This window comes from Bactrocera latifrons, unplaced genomic scaffold, assembly GCF_001853355.1.
Source record: "Bactrocera latifrons isolate USDA-ARS-PBARC rearing strain unplaced genomic scaffold, ASM185335v1 scaffold_109, whole genome shotgun sequence".
Lineage (NCBI taxonomy): Eukaryota > Metazoa > Arthropoda > Insecta > Diptera > Tephritidae > Bactrocera > Bactrocera latifrons.
Window position 1 is genome coordinate 598,832 of NW_017534508.1, and position 18,383 is coordinate 617,214.

General features: G+C 38.4%; 1 protein-coding gene across 1 annotated transcript in view; it reads left to right on the forward strand.

Annotated features, from left to right (window-relative positions):
* LOC108971657 overlaps positions 1-18,383 on the forward strand; it is a 122,321-nt gene that overhangs the window by 34,986 nt on the left and 68,952 nt on the right. The window contains exon 3 of the mRNA XM_018937881.1: positions 14,281-14,384. Coding sequence (XP_018793426.1) covers positions 14,281-14,384 — 104 coding nt within the window. The remainder of the gene's footprint in view (positions 1-14,280; positions 14,385-18,383) is intronic.

Here is an 18,383-nt window from a genome sequence, read left to right on the forward strand (position 1 = left end):
GCTGCTGCAGCGTGTTTCGTGAACTGTGCGTGTTGCGACAGAGTATTGTTCGCCTGTGAAAATCGTGCTTAAATTTGTTTTGCTTTTTGTGTGGTTGCGCTAGGTTATTATTGTTAGAAACTTTTAATTGCTGCAACAAGCAAAAGAGCAACAAATCATTGATTATCTCATTTTCCAGCTTAATTTCTGTGTTGTGTTGTCTCGGCGATTCTATTTTATTTATTGGATATCTTTATATGTGTGTGTGTGGTAAATTAAAAGTTTTCGTTGCATTTGTTGCTGTCATTTAAGTTGCGCTGTTTTGTGTACTTAGCGAACAACCAGGTGAAGTTCAGAGTTCGTGCCATACACACACAAGCAATTTGCTGTTGTGTACATGTAGGTGTGTGCGTGAGCAGCAAAGTTTGTCTCTATGGCGGCGGTGTCACACATGTGAGTGAAATTTTCTTTGTCGCATTTGTCAAAAGTCGGCTTTAACTGTTTATGTTGATAAGCGCAATTTGCATTTGTTGTTGCATGTATCAAAACAGTGTTGCACAGCGGTGTTTGCGAGAAAAGCAATTAGCGCTTTGAATGAACTTAGTGCTGTTTATACCAAAAATTTAGTGAAAAGAGGAAATTTAATTAAATTAAATTAAATATTTATCGTCTTTCAAGATAACGACAGCCACAAATATTTGTGTTTGATAAGATAGCTAAGGCTAGCTTCGAGAGCGAGTTTATAATCATACATTTTTTTATTATTATTCGTAAAAGACAGTTTTATCTGTACGTATCATTAAAAAAAATCACTTGGGTATAGACAGGATTTGTCCGGAAACTAATAGTATTGAGACGATTTAAAAAAAATTATTGAACCAATCACTACAATTCTGTAAAAACTTTCAAAATAGGCTCCTTCTGTGTCGTGTATTGCTGTCAGAGCGATTTTCAAGTGGTGAAAGCATGACGGAATAACCTTGAGAGCCGAGGTGGCTGCTGCTTGGATCCCCTCTGTCATCTCAAAATGCTTTTCTTTAATCGGCTTTTTCAGGCAAAAAGTTCCGGGTGCCACATCTGTGCTGTCCAGACCCTCCAAAAAGGCCTAGTACCATCGAAATACACCGCTAATTGCTGAAGCAACATCTTGGAGACAACTGACCAGCCGGTCGTTCGTTAGCTAGGACCGACTTTTACCGAATCCAGTCGTTGCGCGCGCGCTTCAAAGTACAGTTCTATTACTTTTCGGACAACCCTTGTAATTCTAGCTGTATTCAACCAAACTAAGACTTCGTTGACAAACAGTTGTAATGAAATATGGAATAATAATATTAAATGCGACCAGCAATCGTCTGATTAGGCACTCAAATCCGGGTGAGGTAAATCGAGTTTCGGACATACCTTCTGGAAATACCTACCTGCTTATCCAGATACTTCGGCAGACATTTTTAAATCCCGAAGGGCACATCTGACGCGAAAAACCTGTAACTTGAAGCACCAAATGGTGCTGTCATGTCTTAACCGTCACTAGTAGATACTATTAAATAAATTAAATGTGCTTAATTTATTACGAAAATTTGCTGCATCTGGTCACCTTGTCTCGTCTGAAGTGCACTGCCGCCACTAGTAGTCCAAATCGAAAAGATTGAAGCGATTCAAGAGCTAAAAATACTCCACGTCATTGTGTGCCGTATAATGCTTACAACTACACAAACACGTAACGTGACACATGTACCTTTACGTTTACGTAAATTTGTGTGTAGGTTTGTGGTTTATTTATTTGTTGTTTTTGCCCTCGCAACTGTGAAATCGGCGTGTGAAACAGCACAGCAACTTCCTTTCGTGAAAAATTAGTTCAAATTCTAAAATTAGTCGATGGTGCAGCCGCCAGCAACCGGCAACCAGCGGTTGCAAGCACAAATGTATGACGCAGCTTTTGCGCTTTCAGCAATGCTCGGCCGGCAGCCGCAGACGAAGCAGCAAATGTTGGCAGCAAACCAGAGTGAAGTGCTGGGAAAACGAACAGAAAAACTGCAAACACTTGTTGGCGATTTTAGCCACAACATAGATAAATAAATCTATACATTGTCTGTGCACAACGTAGAACGAGAATTAGAAGAGCTTTTCAGTGGTATCTTCACGTATGTCGCTGCTGTGTGTGCTTGAGTTAATGCTGCGCTCTTTCCCTCTAACAGCGCACATTTTGCATTGGACCAGTGTTGTAAAAGAGCCAAATTAAATTTCAATATTCTCACATAATGCTCTAGTAAATACTCCATCGACATCATCACCTTGGTATTCTCAAAGCGCCTAAAGCTACTTGCGGCTTGTTGCAGCAATGGCAAATGCCGTGTTGCTGGCTCGCTGGGAAATGAAGAAGAACTGCGCGAAACGGAAGCAAATCAAAATGTATTTCAGTGCTCAACAGAAAACTCATGGCCATGGCGTGAACAACTACAATCCATTTCAAGTAAAGACGTGGCATGGAAATACATGCTTTTGCAAAAACAACAACTGCTTCACAACCGTAATGAGGGAGGTAGTGAAAATTGCTCGAGCACTCATCATAGACACGCTCGCGTATAGAACATGAATTCGCAATCAGAAGCGGAATCATTAATGGCATAGCATTCAGGTTGTTGTTGGTGCGCCGCCGCTACTCTCGTTTCTGGCTGAGTACACCCATTGTTGATGCGGGCACCAAGCTGCGGACTGGAACGGCGTAGCTTCGGAGCGGAGCAGAGCGGTAAAGTGATGTGCAAAAATTAAGCAAAATTTGCTTTATTGATTTTGAGTGACGAAAATGTAGAAAACAAGTCGGCAATAGCATGTGCTGACAATTATACATAATTATGAGATTGTCTCCGTTTGCATTTCTAACATTTTTCTCCCATTTTGGTAATAGCACTCCAGTAGTTTGTGCATAAAGTGGCAAAGTAGGCGGTAAGTGAATTGAAAAGAACTAATGGACCAAAAAAGTAAATAATGTTTAAAGACGCTCAATTCGAAGAACAAAGTTTCTCAAAAGAAGTCTTTAAGTGAATTAATTTGGGCATTAGCAAATTTGCATGGAAAGTTAGGCGTTCGGTGTCCATTACGCGTGTCTAGCTCAACGGTGCCTTTTTTTCAATATAGAAACGTGTTTTAGGTTTTCTCCAAGTCGCTGATGGCTTAGCAGACAGACATTGATTTTTAGTGCTTGGTATCTAAGTATTTAGAATAGTTGCTTCCGCCGTGTTTGAATAGTTCGGCCGGCAATCCATCGGCCCCCGCCGCTTTGTTGTTTTTCGGGCGGGTATTTGCTATTCGAACTTCTTCCTGGTCGGGCAATGGAACGTCTGCTCCAACGTCATCGATTGGGGAATTGGATCCGACATTTAATGGTGTTATGCTTTCACTGCCGTTCGGCAGCCTGGAGAAGTATTCCCTCCATAATTTTAGTATGCTCTAGGCATCGGTCACTAGATCTCCTCTAGGGGTTCTATAAGAGTATGCTCCGCTTCCCTCTTCAACTCTCGGTATCTGTCCCATCCCGCACGTGTTATGGTCGATCGTAACGTTGCGAGGTAAGCAGTACTCGTCGTAACAGTTGTTCTTTTGCACTTTCCGAGGACCAATGCTTTCAGTTGCAGCTGTACGTAAGGATCTTGAAATACCGTCCACCAGTTGTCTTATACCGAGTTGTTGACGAGTGCTCACAGGGGACAGGAGTGAAAGTCGAGTATAAAATCGTTCGGCTGTCTGTTGTGATTGTATCTTCTTGACGTCGAACGGTTTTTGCAAGCACAGAGGCGGGTGCGAATTTTGGCTACAGTAAGGTAGTGTTCCGAGTCGATGTTAGAACCGAGGAACGTACGCACGTCTTAAACACTGGATACATGTCTTCCGTCTATCAACGCATGATCGATCTGGCTGGTAGCTTTTCGATCCGGAGACACTCAGGTAGCTTGGTGAATTCTCTATGCTGGAATCTAGTACTACAGATAACCATATTTCGGGCCGCTGCGAAGTATGTCAGCCTGAGCTCATTTGGGGATGATGAGAGATAGAAAATATTCGGGATGACGATGTCTATACGCACGCTTCATAAAAATTTCAATTATTCAACTGCTAGATCGTTCAGCAGTTCATCACTTAATGCCTCGAAGAATTAAATAAACTGGACGCAGAACTGCTACTCATCGGTTGATTGTAGTCGCCAAAAACAGTACTTAAAACTACAACGGTAAACGACACTAGTGTATGTATCTACCGAAGGCTTACGAGTTTGCGACTCCAAATAGTATGGACGTTGCATTACAATTGTTGTTGTAACACCATATAAGTGAGGGAAAAATGTGTGCGGAAAAGCAGCAACTCGCTAGTCGAAGCCACATTAGCAGCCGGAGTCATTTCCCAAAGGGGATTTTATGCGGCCGCAGTGAGTCTCGGTGCCGGTGGTGGCGGCGTTAGGCTTACGTGTCGACCCGCCATCAGCTAGCAATGACAGCAAGTGTCTCACTTAGAAGACTACATGTGTTTTGTATTTATGTGTTGGTGGCGTATTGGTGCGTTTATAACGGGCTTTGCAAAAACAGAATAAAAGCACAGAATCTGCGCAACGCGAAGGTGCCGAGGCAGTGCTGCAGGTGCGGTGGTTACCGCTCGTTACTTTCAGTAGGTGTTGTTGGAGTTGTGCTGTGCGATGCGGCTCATTAATAACTCATGCGTGAAATGCAGTGAAAAACATTGGTAGCAACATGTTGTACGAGCCGTGTATGTGGCAGCAACAAATGACTATTTATAATGTTGCAATTACGTCGGCAGTAAAACGTTTGTGCGACGCAAGTGCAGGTGGAGAGGCACACACACAGATTCACATGTGTTGTTATTTCACCAGCATACACAAGGTGACAACAACAAGCACAGCAATGACTACAGCAAAAAAAAAAAAAAATGCCATAATTACCGTGTCCAGGTGGGCACAAAACCAGCAGACTGTTACAGTTGCCGCACGTATAGTAACAACAAAAAACGTTATTTACTTACTTACTTGCACCATCAGTCCACAGTGCCAATCCAAGTGTCACTAACTCATTTAAATGGGCAAAATCTGTGGACGCTTCAATCGCCGGTGGCTGGCTGCTGGTGGCTCATTTGTGTGAACACATTAAGTTGCTTGGCGAAATGCATAAAATGGGCGAAAAGGCACTAAATGACGCAACGCAACAGTTGATGGTAAACTTGACTGATAGACATGATGTTTGTGGAGAGAACACATTTTCCTTGCCAGTGCAAGCACTCGTATGTCACTAGGGTCATCCTAAAAAATTAAACACTGTGACTGTGACACAGGCTGATTAGAGGCTGTTTCTTGATAATTTTGGTCTGCTAAAACCGAAAATGATGGTAAAAAATTTTTTACACCTACTTTTTGAACTCAAATTCGTAAGCAGGACCACTCAAATACCTCACCTAACTTTTAGCACATCAATCGCAATATTTTCTTTCAAATTTCTTGAGTATTGTCATTTTACTGATTAAAGGTATAAACAAATCCGTTCCTCTTATAGGGGGAGAAGTATGAGGCACTTAATTGAAGGAAAGGGTGTCATTGCTCGGTTACAGCCGCTGTTGGCGGGTCGATACATCTCCCTAATGACGCCGCCACCGGCACCGATACTCACTCCCGAAGCATGAAGTCTGAAGTTGATATTGTCCTAGCAAACCTATCTTGACGCAACTACTATAGTCGGAGACAACGTTTATACATTTGAATCCTATATTAGGGATATTTTGCAAGAGCTTACAAACATATTATAAGCATTAATTTTTTAAATTCATGGGTTTCCATATAGCTGTGTATGTGCCGAGCTGTTTTGTTGACATATTCCAACTGGAACAAGCATTTTTGCAAACTAATTATTTCCGAGAATGAATTAACTAAATACTTTTTAAGATATTGCTCTACACACGCAGATGACGACAGCGTTCTGACTTGCATACAATTATGAAATTTTCGACTTTTATCTCATTTTATACAACTGTTTTTCGCTTTACTTAAGCATGCCATGGAGACTGGTAAACAAAAAACTCAGAAACTCACCTAGGTATTATATATTAGAGGGGGTCGACTTAAAAAAAGGCAAAACAAAAATGCAAAACATCGCGATAACGGTATATTCTACGGATCGTTCTGACCTGAAAGGGTCTAAAACCGGTTTTTACCCAGCGATTTGAGGACGAAGTTTTTGAGGGATTACAAGAATTTGTTCGTCAGGTCTTTAGATGTACGTGTACTAATTAAATTTACCGTAAATTCATTTTGATATTCAGTTGACCATTTGTCGGAATCTGCAAGATCAAACAACTATATCTCATATCTACAACACAACTGATTATTCAAATTCTTTAAACGTCGTCTTAAAAATCACAGCCTTTAAACCGGTTTTAGACCCACAGTCTCCTAGGCAAAGTTGTTTAGCATGATCCTTAGCACATTTCCCGCATACGCGAATTTATTGTAAAAAAAATGGACCCACTCTAATGCAGTTGTGTGTGCGTGCGTGTTTGCTTTGCAAATTCTATGTTATTAAAAGTGCGCATATTTTAATAAGCGCCGACAGACATTCTCAGCAGCACCAGCACATATTGTTTGTTTGTTTTTCACTGGGTTAATAGAACGTGCAACCGAAGTGGTTTACCCAGCGCCGGCAGGTGGAAGTGAAAATAACTGAAATGATGGCGGTATTATAAAGATAATTTCGAAGAAAGTTAATTTAATTACAAGCCGACAAGATTTCAAGAAGAAGCGTGCAAATAACGAAGCATATGAACTAAGTACCTGGAGACTGTTAAGTGCATTCTAAACAAAACAGCAAACTAAATCATAACAATAGCCGTTTTTGATTCATCACAACGCTACTTTTTTTATTGTAGCTCTGTACCCTGTTGAAAAAGATTTACATATGAAAGCAACAATAAAGTTATTCAGTCGGATGCTATGTAAGGGAATGTGGTACTACTTCAAGTTGTTTGTTCGATTGCCACTCTCCTCATGTAGACAAACGTAAACGTAGGCAATTATGAACTGCAGAAAGTGCAGGCTTTCTGTAGAAATGGGGGCAGAATTCGTTGCTGTTGTCACTCCGAGTTGACGGTTGTGGCATTTCCGATTGCAATTAAACCGAATTGGGAGTGTAGTATTGACGAAGACTAGCCTCCCTCCCTATAGTTTTACAATGCTTATTTCTATATACTAAAGCCTACGTGAATGCTGTGCTGAGAAGGCATGGTAATTAATTTCTTGAATATGGAAAATTAAATTGCCAATGTAAGCTAATTAAAGGGAAGTTATGAGTGTGTTTGTAGAAATGGTCTGCTACCGTAAAGCTTGCAAATTATCTGCCGAAGAGTTTCGAGTTCAGTTTTACACCCAATTTGATTCGTTGTTAGAAGATTTTTGAATATTTTAACTATTTTGAATCGTGGGCAACAAATTTAGAAAATAAAACAACACAACAAAATGAGCAAATTTATTTATTAAGCACACAAATTGTTAAAACACGAAACATCAACTAAAACATCAGTTTGCCTACATTCGTCTATGCATATTTAAAAGCCATGCCAACTTATCAAGAACTAGTCACAGGCCTGGTTTTCTTATTCTGCACTTCTCGAAGTTCGCCTTGGAAGATAACCTTACCAACCCAGTCGCCTGGGATGCCATTATGGAAAATTGCGACCGCTTTATATATCCCCAAGGGTGGGTTGAGTGGATAAAATTTTGTATCAAAATACAAGCCGCTCGCCATCAAGTGACCCTAGGAAAAGACAGCGCTTACATATCGCATATCTTTTAATATCCAAATTATACGTACCGTATAGGGACAAGGGTGAAGCACATTTGTGGTATTTTTTAAAATTTTCTTTATGATTGAGATGTAAGACGAGCTTATTTTTTTGTCCATAACATCGCAGACATCAGCTCGGATGTTTATCATAAATGGCTGAAAATTATTGGCGTCGTTCTTTTTGAGTAATTGCAAGTGTATCTGAAAATACGGTTGAGATCCTGAAGAGCTCTGTAAGAAGATGCAAATATTCTTGAGCTTACACTTAGATTAAGCTTGTTAACTACGTCAGCGTTCATATAAAGCAGCGATTTATCGCGATTCACCGGCTTCAATTTACAGCTAATGTTTCGAATATAGGAGTTTGCGCCAAAGCACTCGACATTTAGAGTTTTAACAACTAGCAGACCGCTGGAGTGCTAAAAGATAGATAGTATTTGTAATGGTGTGTGATTTTACAATACACAGTTTCGTTCGGTCACCGATATGAGTAGCGAAACAGTTAGTAGTTTCAGAAAACAAGCCGCGACAATTTCCGTCATTACGTTAGCAACTATTGAGTAGAACTAAACAATGAAATATAAATTGTATAAAAAATCAATTCACAAAACTTGTTTACCTATACTAAGCCATATAATTGTTCAACAATTGTGGCGTCTAATTAGTGTGACGAAAATTATCATTTGGCATCAGACAATCGATTAGCTGATTTTTAACTGTAGTAAGCAAAATCTAGTTATGAGTTATTGAAAATATTATTCAGTAGCGTTTCCAGCTCCAGATTAGTATAACAAATATGAAAGATATGGGCACAGGTTTACAAGAATCATCGAAACAACTGGTTGTCATGTTTGATTCCCATCAACAAAAACTACGCGATTACATTGACAGAAATATTCGTTGGATTAAATTTATTTATTTGAGAAATTTTTTCTGTTTGCATGAATAAAATTTTGTTCAAAAACATCTTCTTCAATAGGCCGATTATGTTGACCATAAGTTGAGTGATGAGCGCGAGATATTGGGTAGTCGAAAAAGTCTTTTCGTATTTTGTTAGTAGATGTCGTTGCAGTCGTATATCTCCAATGCTGCCAATCACATTTTGTGTTGGAAAGGTGAGATTTTTAACTTCATTTCATCAAATATAATCAAAAAATTAAAATCGATTCACTCGCATCCGTTCTGGAAATTTCGAAATTCCGATTTACACTGACGGAATAACGTATCCAGCGGAAAAATGGCAAAAAAATTGTCGACCAAAATGGTACATATTTGTTTATTTACTATTACTATAAATATGAAAAAAATATTATATTAAACTTGATGACTACCATAAAATTATTCTTTTTGCTTTCAATACCGATTGTCGGTTATTGTTTTTGGATAGAATTACTGCCAGTACACTAGAGATCAAGCATTTTTCCGATTTCCTACCAAAAAGTTTTACAGATTCTAAGTTAAATATATTTTTTTTAGCTGTCTCATTTTAGTTATTTTTGATTATTTCATTCTCTTTCTAAGATAAGAGTCGATTTTGGGTCTCAAAATTATTCGTTCATGAAGGGCATAAATATTTTGGCATCGCAAATTTTCCACACAATTTTCTACCTTAATTACTTTAATAGGAATAGTGAGATAGATTTAGCTGTAAAGATTCGAATATTAATATTCAATTTATATTATGTTTTGTACTCTAAATAGTATTACAATAAACGATCTATGATTTCATTAGAAATATTACTATCATATTTTTAATTGGCTTTTAATTTAAATATGCTTGATATTCAGTTTTAGTTTCTAATGTCCATTGGCATTATATAAATCTATTTTCGAATATTTAAAACTTGTGAATTTTTAATTTTTTTTTTAATTTCTGGGTCAATATTGTTGCTCTCGAGACTCAGTTTAGACTTACGATTTTCCACCCACCTCCCTTTCAATGTCGTCATAATTTATATCCAGTTTTGTCCGACAAAAGGCATAAAAATTGTAGAAATAATCGTTTGTGCAAAAACTGTTAGTCAAATTTCCAGAGATGCCAGCAATTAAAAATTGTTATGACATTGGCAAGCATTGCGACGAACGTTGCCAACAAGGATCAACGAACAGAGTAAACAAAAACAACAAAAATTATAAAAAGGGAACAACAACAGCAATAAATAAAATAAATTCTGCACACGCAGCCGCCTCTGCACAGAAGTATGTACATATGTATGTATGCAGAATAAGCAAACATACGCGTGCCACAAAAGGATGCATTGAAAAAACGCAAATAAAACTGCAATTGCGCTGCCAATTATTTTGCCTTTGGCAGCAATAAAACAGACAATTGTTATGTCGCAAATGTCTCACATTGACAACGGGCCCCGGGGGCTCCAGGGGCTATCGAGCGCAAGCATAAAATTGTCGTGTAATCAGAAGTCATTGTCATTGCCAAAAGCTTAAGCCGCTAGTCCATTGTTTGCTATTTCAAAAATCGTCTTTTTTAATGTTAACTTATGCGGCATTTACTAGCAATAAATTTTGGAATTATTTGCATTTTAAGAAGCCTGCTTTATAATATTGTTTGGCTTATAAAATTACGCATATAACGAATAAATACTGGTACATTTGATACATTTGATCACACCTAAAAATGGAAAATTTGCTTCAAACACAAATTCAATTACGCACACTCACACATTTCATCAGGCGTGAGTGCACACATTGGCCACCTTACGCGTTTAGAGCTAATGGAAAAGTGTCGTATTAAGTCAGCAACATTTCAAAATTCGTACTCACAATCTCGGCAGCAGGTTTGGCAGCATTTCAATGTCGCAGGTCGGTTTCACTTTTCACTTGAAGTTGTCACTTTCGATTATATGTATTGTAGATACGAACACGTCATGAGCATACATGTAATTATGTATGCAACTATACACACTTGCGTATTAGTTGTTAGTTACTATTATACTATTTGTGATTATAGTTCGACATCCTTGTGACCCCCAACGCTGCAGCAGCAGCTTGAGCAAAGCCCTGATTGGCAAACTCTTTCACAGCATTGCTTGTAATGTTGACTTCCTTCATTTTCAATTAATTAATCATATAATATTTCGAACTTCCTCACACACTTGACAGCACTGCCTGAGTTGTGGCAGCATTTTGACGTTTTTGTACAAATGTAAAATTTTATGAGAAATATTGGGTTCTTCACTAAGTGATTTCGTTTCTTTTTATTCTGGAAACTATTTTATGAGTTTGTATATTCTGCATTTTCATACAAAAGTGTTTGCCATCTTGCAAGCAATAGATTGATTCCCTGCTATAAAAGTTTTGATCTTTGCGGGAAAGAATGAAAAATCTCTCAATTTGTCCAGCTGATCACAATACACTTCAGAATTAATTGTGTTATTGTCGGCAAAAGCTCAAACAAACAATTTCAAATCCCACCAAACGGAACCTTTTTTGGTGACTTCGAAGGGTTTGAGCTGTTTCATCCTTTTTTATACTATGATCTCTTGCAGTTTACATTGTCAACAACCCAGTTATTGTTGCCAGTGATAATGCGCTTAAAAAATGGATCACTTTTTAAAGTTTACTTTTTTAAGCAACTCACAGTCCTTGAAATTAGGAAGCAAATTTCGATCTGTAAGAATATGAGTAACCGACATATAGGTTACTAATTGAAATTAATTCTTTTCTATGGTAGATGTTTCATGTGAACGGCCGCCTTAGACAAGTTTAATCTTTTTGCAATTTCTCGTCATATTATTCGACAATTTGAATCGATCAACGACTTTATTTTATCCGCATGGGTTTCGAAAGTTCTTCCATCGCGTGGTACATTCTCAAGATCGAAATTGCCGGAACGAAATTCGGCAAACTATTTTTGCCATTGCCATCTTCTCCGTACGCATCACATAATTTTCGCCTAGCTTGAACTGCCTTTTTACCCTTTTAAGAGTAAGATATGAAAACATGCCGAATATGCTGTTTTTGATCTTTAATTGACACAAACTATTCCAAAAAAGTAAAAAAAAATTTTAAAGACGTCTTTAGGGAAGAAGAAGGTATGCTTTATTACGCACATAAATTTCAGATTGCAGTTAGATTAACAAGTGTCGTACTGCCATACTCGTGTACAAAACTTTTTTCTACCACCCAATCCTTATTAAGTTACGCATATATAGAATACATCTCTACCTCTCTCTATACTTCTCTATTTCTTTTCCTCTAACTTGAATTCCTTTCTGCATTAATTAATAGACTGTAGTTAAAAAGTAAGTTGACACTCCAATTTCTGTAAGAAAAGGAGAAATTCAAACTCAGCAGCGCTGCAGTCTGCAGACAAGACTGCAGAACTCCTGCTCACACCCAAAACTCATTGAGGCAAATTTGCATTTCATTACTTATGCAAATTAAACTTGTTTACACCGGTGTTGCATGCCTCGAAACGTGCATATGTGTGTGAGACTCTATGAGATTCTCTTGCAATGCAAGCTCTGCAAATAGTTACGTAACGAAATATGTGTGAGTACTTATCTAAATGTTTGTAGGACGGCGTACCTCAGTTTACACTCTAATTTGCAGGTGCTTACGAGTTCACAATCAACACACATGCAAACTTTCGAGATGTTAGTATGCAAAGCCGTAGACGCCTGCTTAAATCGACCCAAATCAAGCGAGAATAAAACCCTGAAATTTTCACACCAAAACCGCAAATATGTGGCCCTTATAAGAACACTATTACCAACAGAAATGCAGAAGCAGGAAGATTGGTTGCCCCAAAGGCGCCGTGGCGCTATTTTAAAGCAGCGGAAACTTCCCAATTTACACATGTTTGCGTTCATTTTAACCCGCTCAATTTGTTCCAACTTCAATTGTGTAATTGGGTTGTTGTAATTGCTCGAATTAATTAACTGACCACTCGGGCCGTTAGCAACACCTGTGGCTGCGTTTACGCTTAATTTTGCGTTCTTGCAACAAATTGTGCATGCCACGGCCATTGCCGGAGCACTGCAGGACAAAACATGGCGCCGCGCAATATTGCCGCTAGCTAGCAGAAAAATCGGAATTAACGGCGTGCAGCGAAGGTGGTGTGGGAGACCCGAATAGCTTTCCGTTAACCAGCACGAATTCGAGTTTTACAATATGTTTACTGCTTCCTTAATTGCTGTGGCTTTAATGCCGACTTCTGCCACATTAATTGCATACTTGCAGCAAAGCTGAAGCGAGGCAAAAATGCGCAAGCAAACCTTTAACAAAAGCCGTCACGTTTTAATTATGTGTGCGGCCTTGCTACCTTTTTACTTTAGTCCCATTATGCAGCTCATAAATTTAATTGTGCCACAAGTTGTGGCGGCCTTCTGTTGCGCACTGTGCTCAGCGCAGGACTTTGTGTTAACTACGAGTTTTATGGTTCTATTGATTGTGGCGTGTAGTGAGCGGACAAAGTGACTCCTTTTGTAGAATATACTTTCGTAGTGCTTGCCACATGTCATGCATGGAACCGTAAAGAAAAATTAACGCTTTTGAATGTATAAATTCGATATGCTTCCACCTGAGCACAATTTTATGATTTAATCACATTGTGACTAGTTTATCTTCAACGCTTCCTAATATTTTACTCATCCTGATATTATCCCTTAAATTGATAAACGAGGAATGCACCGCGACCTTAGGTCCTAAGTCTCATATATCATCCCCTTACGTAATTACGCTTTTCCCTCTCTTTAATTTCTTACTATTCCGCTTTCATTATGAGCAAATCGAAAATATCAAGCAAAGTTGCTATTTCAATGAAAACACACAAACAATTTTACGGAAATTTTTATGAAAAAATGTTCTCGCCACATATCTGCTTATAAATGGCAAATAATTTCGCCTCATTACTTTATTTAGTTTGGGATTAAGTTGACTTAATGAATTGCAATTAATTAGCGAATCCATTATAACGGTGGAAATTGAATTAGCTTATGCACACATATTGCAGTTAAATTTCATTAATTAAACTATTTACTCAATTATGGTATACTGCAGTTATGTGCATCCGCGTGCAACCAGAAAAAAAGCCAGAACGTGCCATTTTCAACTGTTTTTTTGTATTTTTTTTTTGTAAATACAGCTGAAGTCGCGGCTTTAATGCTTTGCAGTTGCGATTGAATGTGAAGTATAAAATAACTAGTCACGAACGACTACGTTGACTGCACTCAGGTTTCATACACGTACATATATATGTAGAAGCACACATACATACATACTCACATCATTAGCTAAACATAGTGTTGATGTAACAACATGATCTAATGCTCAATCTCACGATTGAACCGCTGAAGTCGATGTGCGCATCCGCAGCTCATTTACATATTTACATTGTCTTTTTAATTAAATTATTGGTATTTAATGATAAATACATGGATATTAAATGAAAAGTGTGATTTTTGTTGTTGACTCAAAGTTTATTTATACCATTTTTCTCTTGTTGCAGTGGTCGATCGTACAGCAAAGACAGTCAGAAGAGCTCCCAAAGCGATCTGAGCATGGCAAGCGCTGGTGGCGGTTCACCGAAGCTTTTGGCTAAAACTCCGTTGCGTGAGTATTAATTTATGTTCTACTATAACTGTGCTTATATAAACGTATTTGAAGTGTGATTCGACACATTCTGTATAAATATAGGCTCCATAGATGAAACCTGATAATAACAAGTAAGGAAGGGCTAAGTTCGGGTGTCACCGAACATTTTATACTCTCGCATGATAAAGTGATAATCTAGATTTCAGGCGTGGTTGTGAACCGATTTCACCCTTATTTGGTATATTTCATCAGGGTGTTAAGAAAATATTATTGCACTGAATTTCATTGAAATCGGTTGAGTACTTCCTGAGATATGGTTTTTGGTCCATAAGTGGGCGACGCCACGCCCATTTTCAATTTAAAAAAMAACCTGGATGCAGCTTCCTTCTGACATTTCTTCCGTAAAATTTAGTATTTTTGACGTTTTATGTTAGTCGGTTAACGCACTTTTAGTGATTTTCAACATAACCTTTGTATGGGAGGTGGGCGTGGTTATTGTCCGCCTTCTTCCATATTTGAACTGTATATGGAAATGCCTAAAATAAACGACTCTATACAGTTTGATTGACATAGCTATAGTAGTTTTCGAGATATGTACGTACAAAAAAGTTAGTAGGGGCCGGGGCCACGCCCACTTTTCCAAAAAAATTACGTACAAATATGCCCCTCCCTAGTGCGATCCTTTGTGCCAAATTTCATTTTAATATCTTTATTTACGGGTTAGTTATGACATTTTATAGGTTTTCGGTTTCCGCCATTTTGTGGGCGTGGCAGTGGACCGATTTTGCCCATCTTCGAACTTAGCCTTCTTATGGAGCCAAGAAATACGTGTACCAAGTTTCATCATGATATCTAAATTTTTACTCAAGTTACAGCTTGCACGGACGGACGGACGGACGGACAGACAGACATCCGGACTTCAACTCTACTCGTCACCCTGATCACTTTGGTATATATAACCCAATATCTGACTCTTTTAGTTTTAGGACTTACAAACAACTGTTATGTGAACAAAACTATAATACTCTCTTTAGCAACTTTGTTGCGAGAGCATAAAAATGTTACCCCAAATTTTGTTATTTTTGACTAGCAAAAAGACGATTCTTGTATGTAGAAAAAAATCAGAAAAAAATGCTTGTTTATTTATCTTCGAGTTATCACTGCATTGATGGAATTGGGCGGCTAGCAGAGAAACTATTTGAGATATCGATTTCACATTTGAGTCTGCTGACTATTTTAAGATCATTTCAAACTTTTATTATGAAAGTTTTTATTAACTTTTGCTTTTCAATATGTAATACTAAATTATGAACTGAACCATGCTACCGCGACAGAAGCGAATTTATATTCGGTTAACGACAACACTACCCACAACTATTTGGCAAATATTTGTGCTGCAACACAATATGTACATATGTAACGTTACCAATTGAGTTTAAATAAAATCATAGTGTGCTTTTCGGCGTTCATTTTAATCTATCGCGTCATTTGGCTGTCTTTCAATGCCGTTCGTTGCCTACTTCTAGGCTCGTTTAAATGAAACGCGTGCACGTGATCAATTTCAGCGAGATTAAGCAAGCGATTTATTATGTAATTATGGTTTACAACCCAAGCAAATTCATGAAATTTTTATTTGTCAAGTGGAGATATTACTTTGATTTTGAATTAATGATTTATCTTAAGATTTTGAATTAAGGCCTAAAATCAGCCATATGCACATATGTGCTTATGAATATTCATGCTCATTGTTTATTAAGCTAAATCTCTTTGTCAGTTGAGAATTCTCTTTGGTGGCGCTGATTCTTCTTGCCTGCTCGTGAGCTGCTCATAAGCAGGTGTGCGAACAAACACACGTATACACAAACAAAAAGATAAAAGAACAAAAATCATTCAACAACAAGGGGGGAGCAGAAGAAACGTGATGTAAGCATTTGTCAAGACCAGCAGAACAACCGAACGATCGACTGACCGAGCGACCGAACGAACCACCGGTCAGGTAGCTCAACAACCGGCTTCACCATGTTGCAGGCGCAACTGAATAAGAAGCAACAAATACAAGAAAATACCAAAGAGTGTATGTATGAATGTGTGTGCTTTGGGTTCAATTTGGCTTTGTTTGTCAGCGACTTCTTTGGCTCCGTTTTATTGTGTTTTGTTTATTATCTTGCTTTACCTATAGACATGCAAGCCAGTATGTTTTTGTTGTTTGCTGTTAGGTGGTTGTTTGTATTCGATATCCGAAAGATACACTCTGGCGCTGACATGCTGTTAAGTGAATCCTCTGCCGCTCTTTCCCACATCATCCGCTTTGGCTGTGTTATTCGTCGGTGTTTCGCCGAGTTTGCGACTTGCTGTTGTCGCTGCGCACGATTTCTCGCCAGTCTGTCGCGAGTATTCAACGAAACGAAGTGTTGTTGCTGGTTGCTGCTACGCTAGTTGCCGCTACTTCAACGCAAATGCAAATGGATCGGTCATCGGTCAAAATCATGTCGAATGAATCGATCGAGTTTCTATAAAAAATATTTTACATTTTGATACAAAGTGAAATTGCAAAAATGTAACGCGAAGCCGAAAGTGATCGTGTTTCTCATTTCGCAAGTTTTCAACGAAATTCGAAATTAATTTTCGATATATTTTTTAAATCGACGACTTTATGTAGTGCAAATGTGTATTTAAGCAGTTAATGGTAAAAATATGGTTTGCAATTTTTTTAAGTTTTCGAGTTACAGGTGCTCTATGGAAAGATACCGCGTTGAATAGGTCTAAAATATGCCCTGAAATGACAAAATTTGACATTTACTACTTTTGTGGGTTTGTGAGAAGTTCTTTGTCGGGGCAGAATAGTGTGTAAACAACAACAACTAGTTTATTCTTACTTCGGAATCGCTAGGGAAACATATGAAATGCTATTTTGTATGAAACGACTTGCTCCAAAATATGGCAATATTACTCGTACTATAATATCGTTTACAAAATTACGTGCTCTCTGATTTCACTCACAACGTTTACACGAGTTCACCTCCATTTCATAGTATATTTTGCGTCCGATGAAGCACTTCATTATTTGCTTGTGAATTTCAGCGATTTTTTGCTTTATTTATTTTTCGCTACAAAGTCAAAACCTCACCGAAAAATGGCAGGCCATTTGAGGCTCATTTAATTTCATCCACCGACTAGAAACCGAAACAACTCACTGCCGCAAGTCAACGCATTAAAGTACTTACTATCACATTGTATTCGAATCGAAGTGACGCCGCGTCACAATACTGCTGGCATTTTAAGTCGGCTCACACACAAATACCGTTACGTATAGCAAGTATATAGCTTACACACATGCACAACCACACGTGCGAACTTATTTGTGCGCTTAGTGTTTTTGGGCTTGGCATTAAGCGCGATTTTCTGAGACATTTGTTGGCGCTTTTCGCACTGAGTTGGCGAATTCTTGGGATTCCATTTACGCATTTGCAAAAATGTACATGCCCCGCTGTTGCCAACTACTCGTCAAATAATTCTTACTGCTGTTGGCATTGTTGAGTTTTATATTTTATTTTTTCTGGGCACGTTATTGGCATATTCAATTGGCAGTTTTTTCATATTGCGCGCGCATTGAATGACGTCATTGGAAATTTAGTTCGTATAATCACTAACTGCTTTAGTACAACTTCGTACTGACCGTAGAGTCATGAATTAAATGTTCTCCTTAATCTTGGTTTAGAGATGTATCCATGGATGTATGTAATTGAAGAGTCCCCGACCTTCCACAGTAAAACACAAGTTTTTGACTCGTTCCTACAACAGTCGCAACCAGAACGGACCCGGAGTTTTATGCGGCCAAGCACTTTCACCTCGGTAGATTTCTGCCGCTACAATAACAACAACAATGTTTGAGCGAAATTATTATTTTTACTCATCATAGTTCCCTTCACGGTGTAATACACTGATCCAACCGACCCAATTTTTGTAGTACGATTTGTCCTTTGCTTCACAAAAATACCTCATTTTTGGAGATCACCT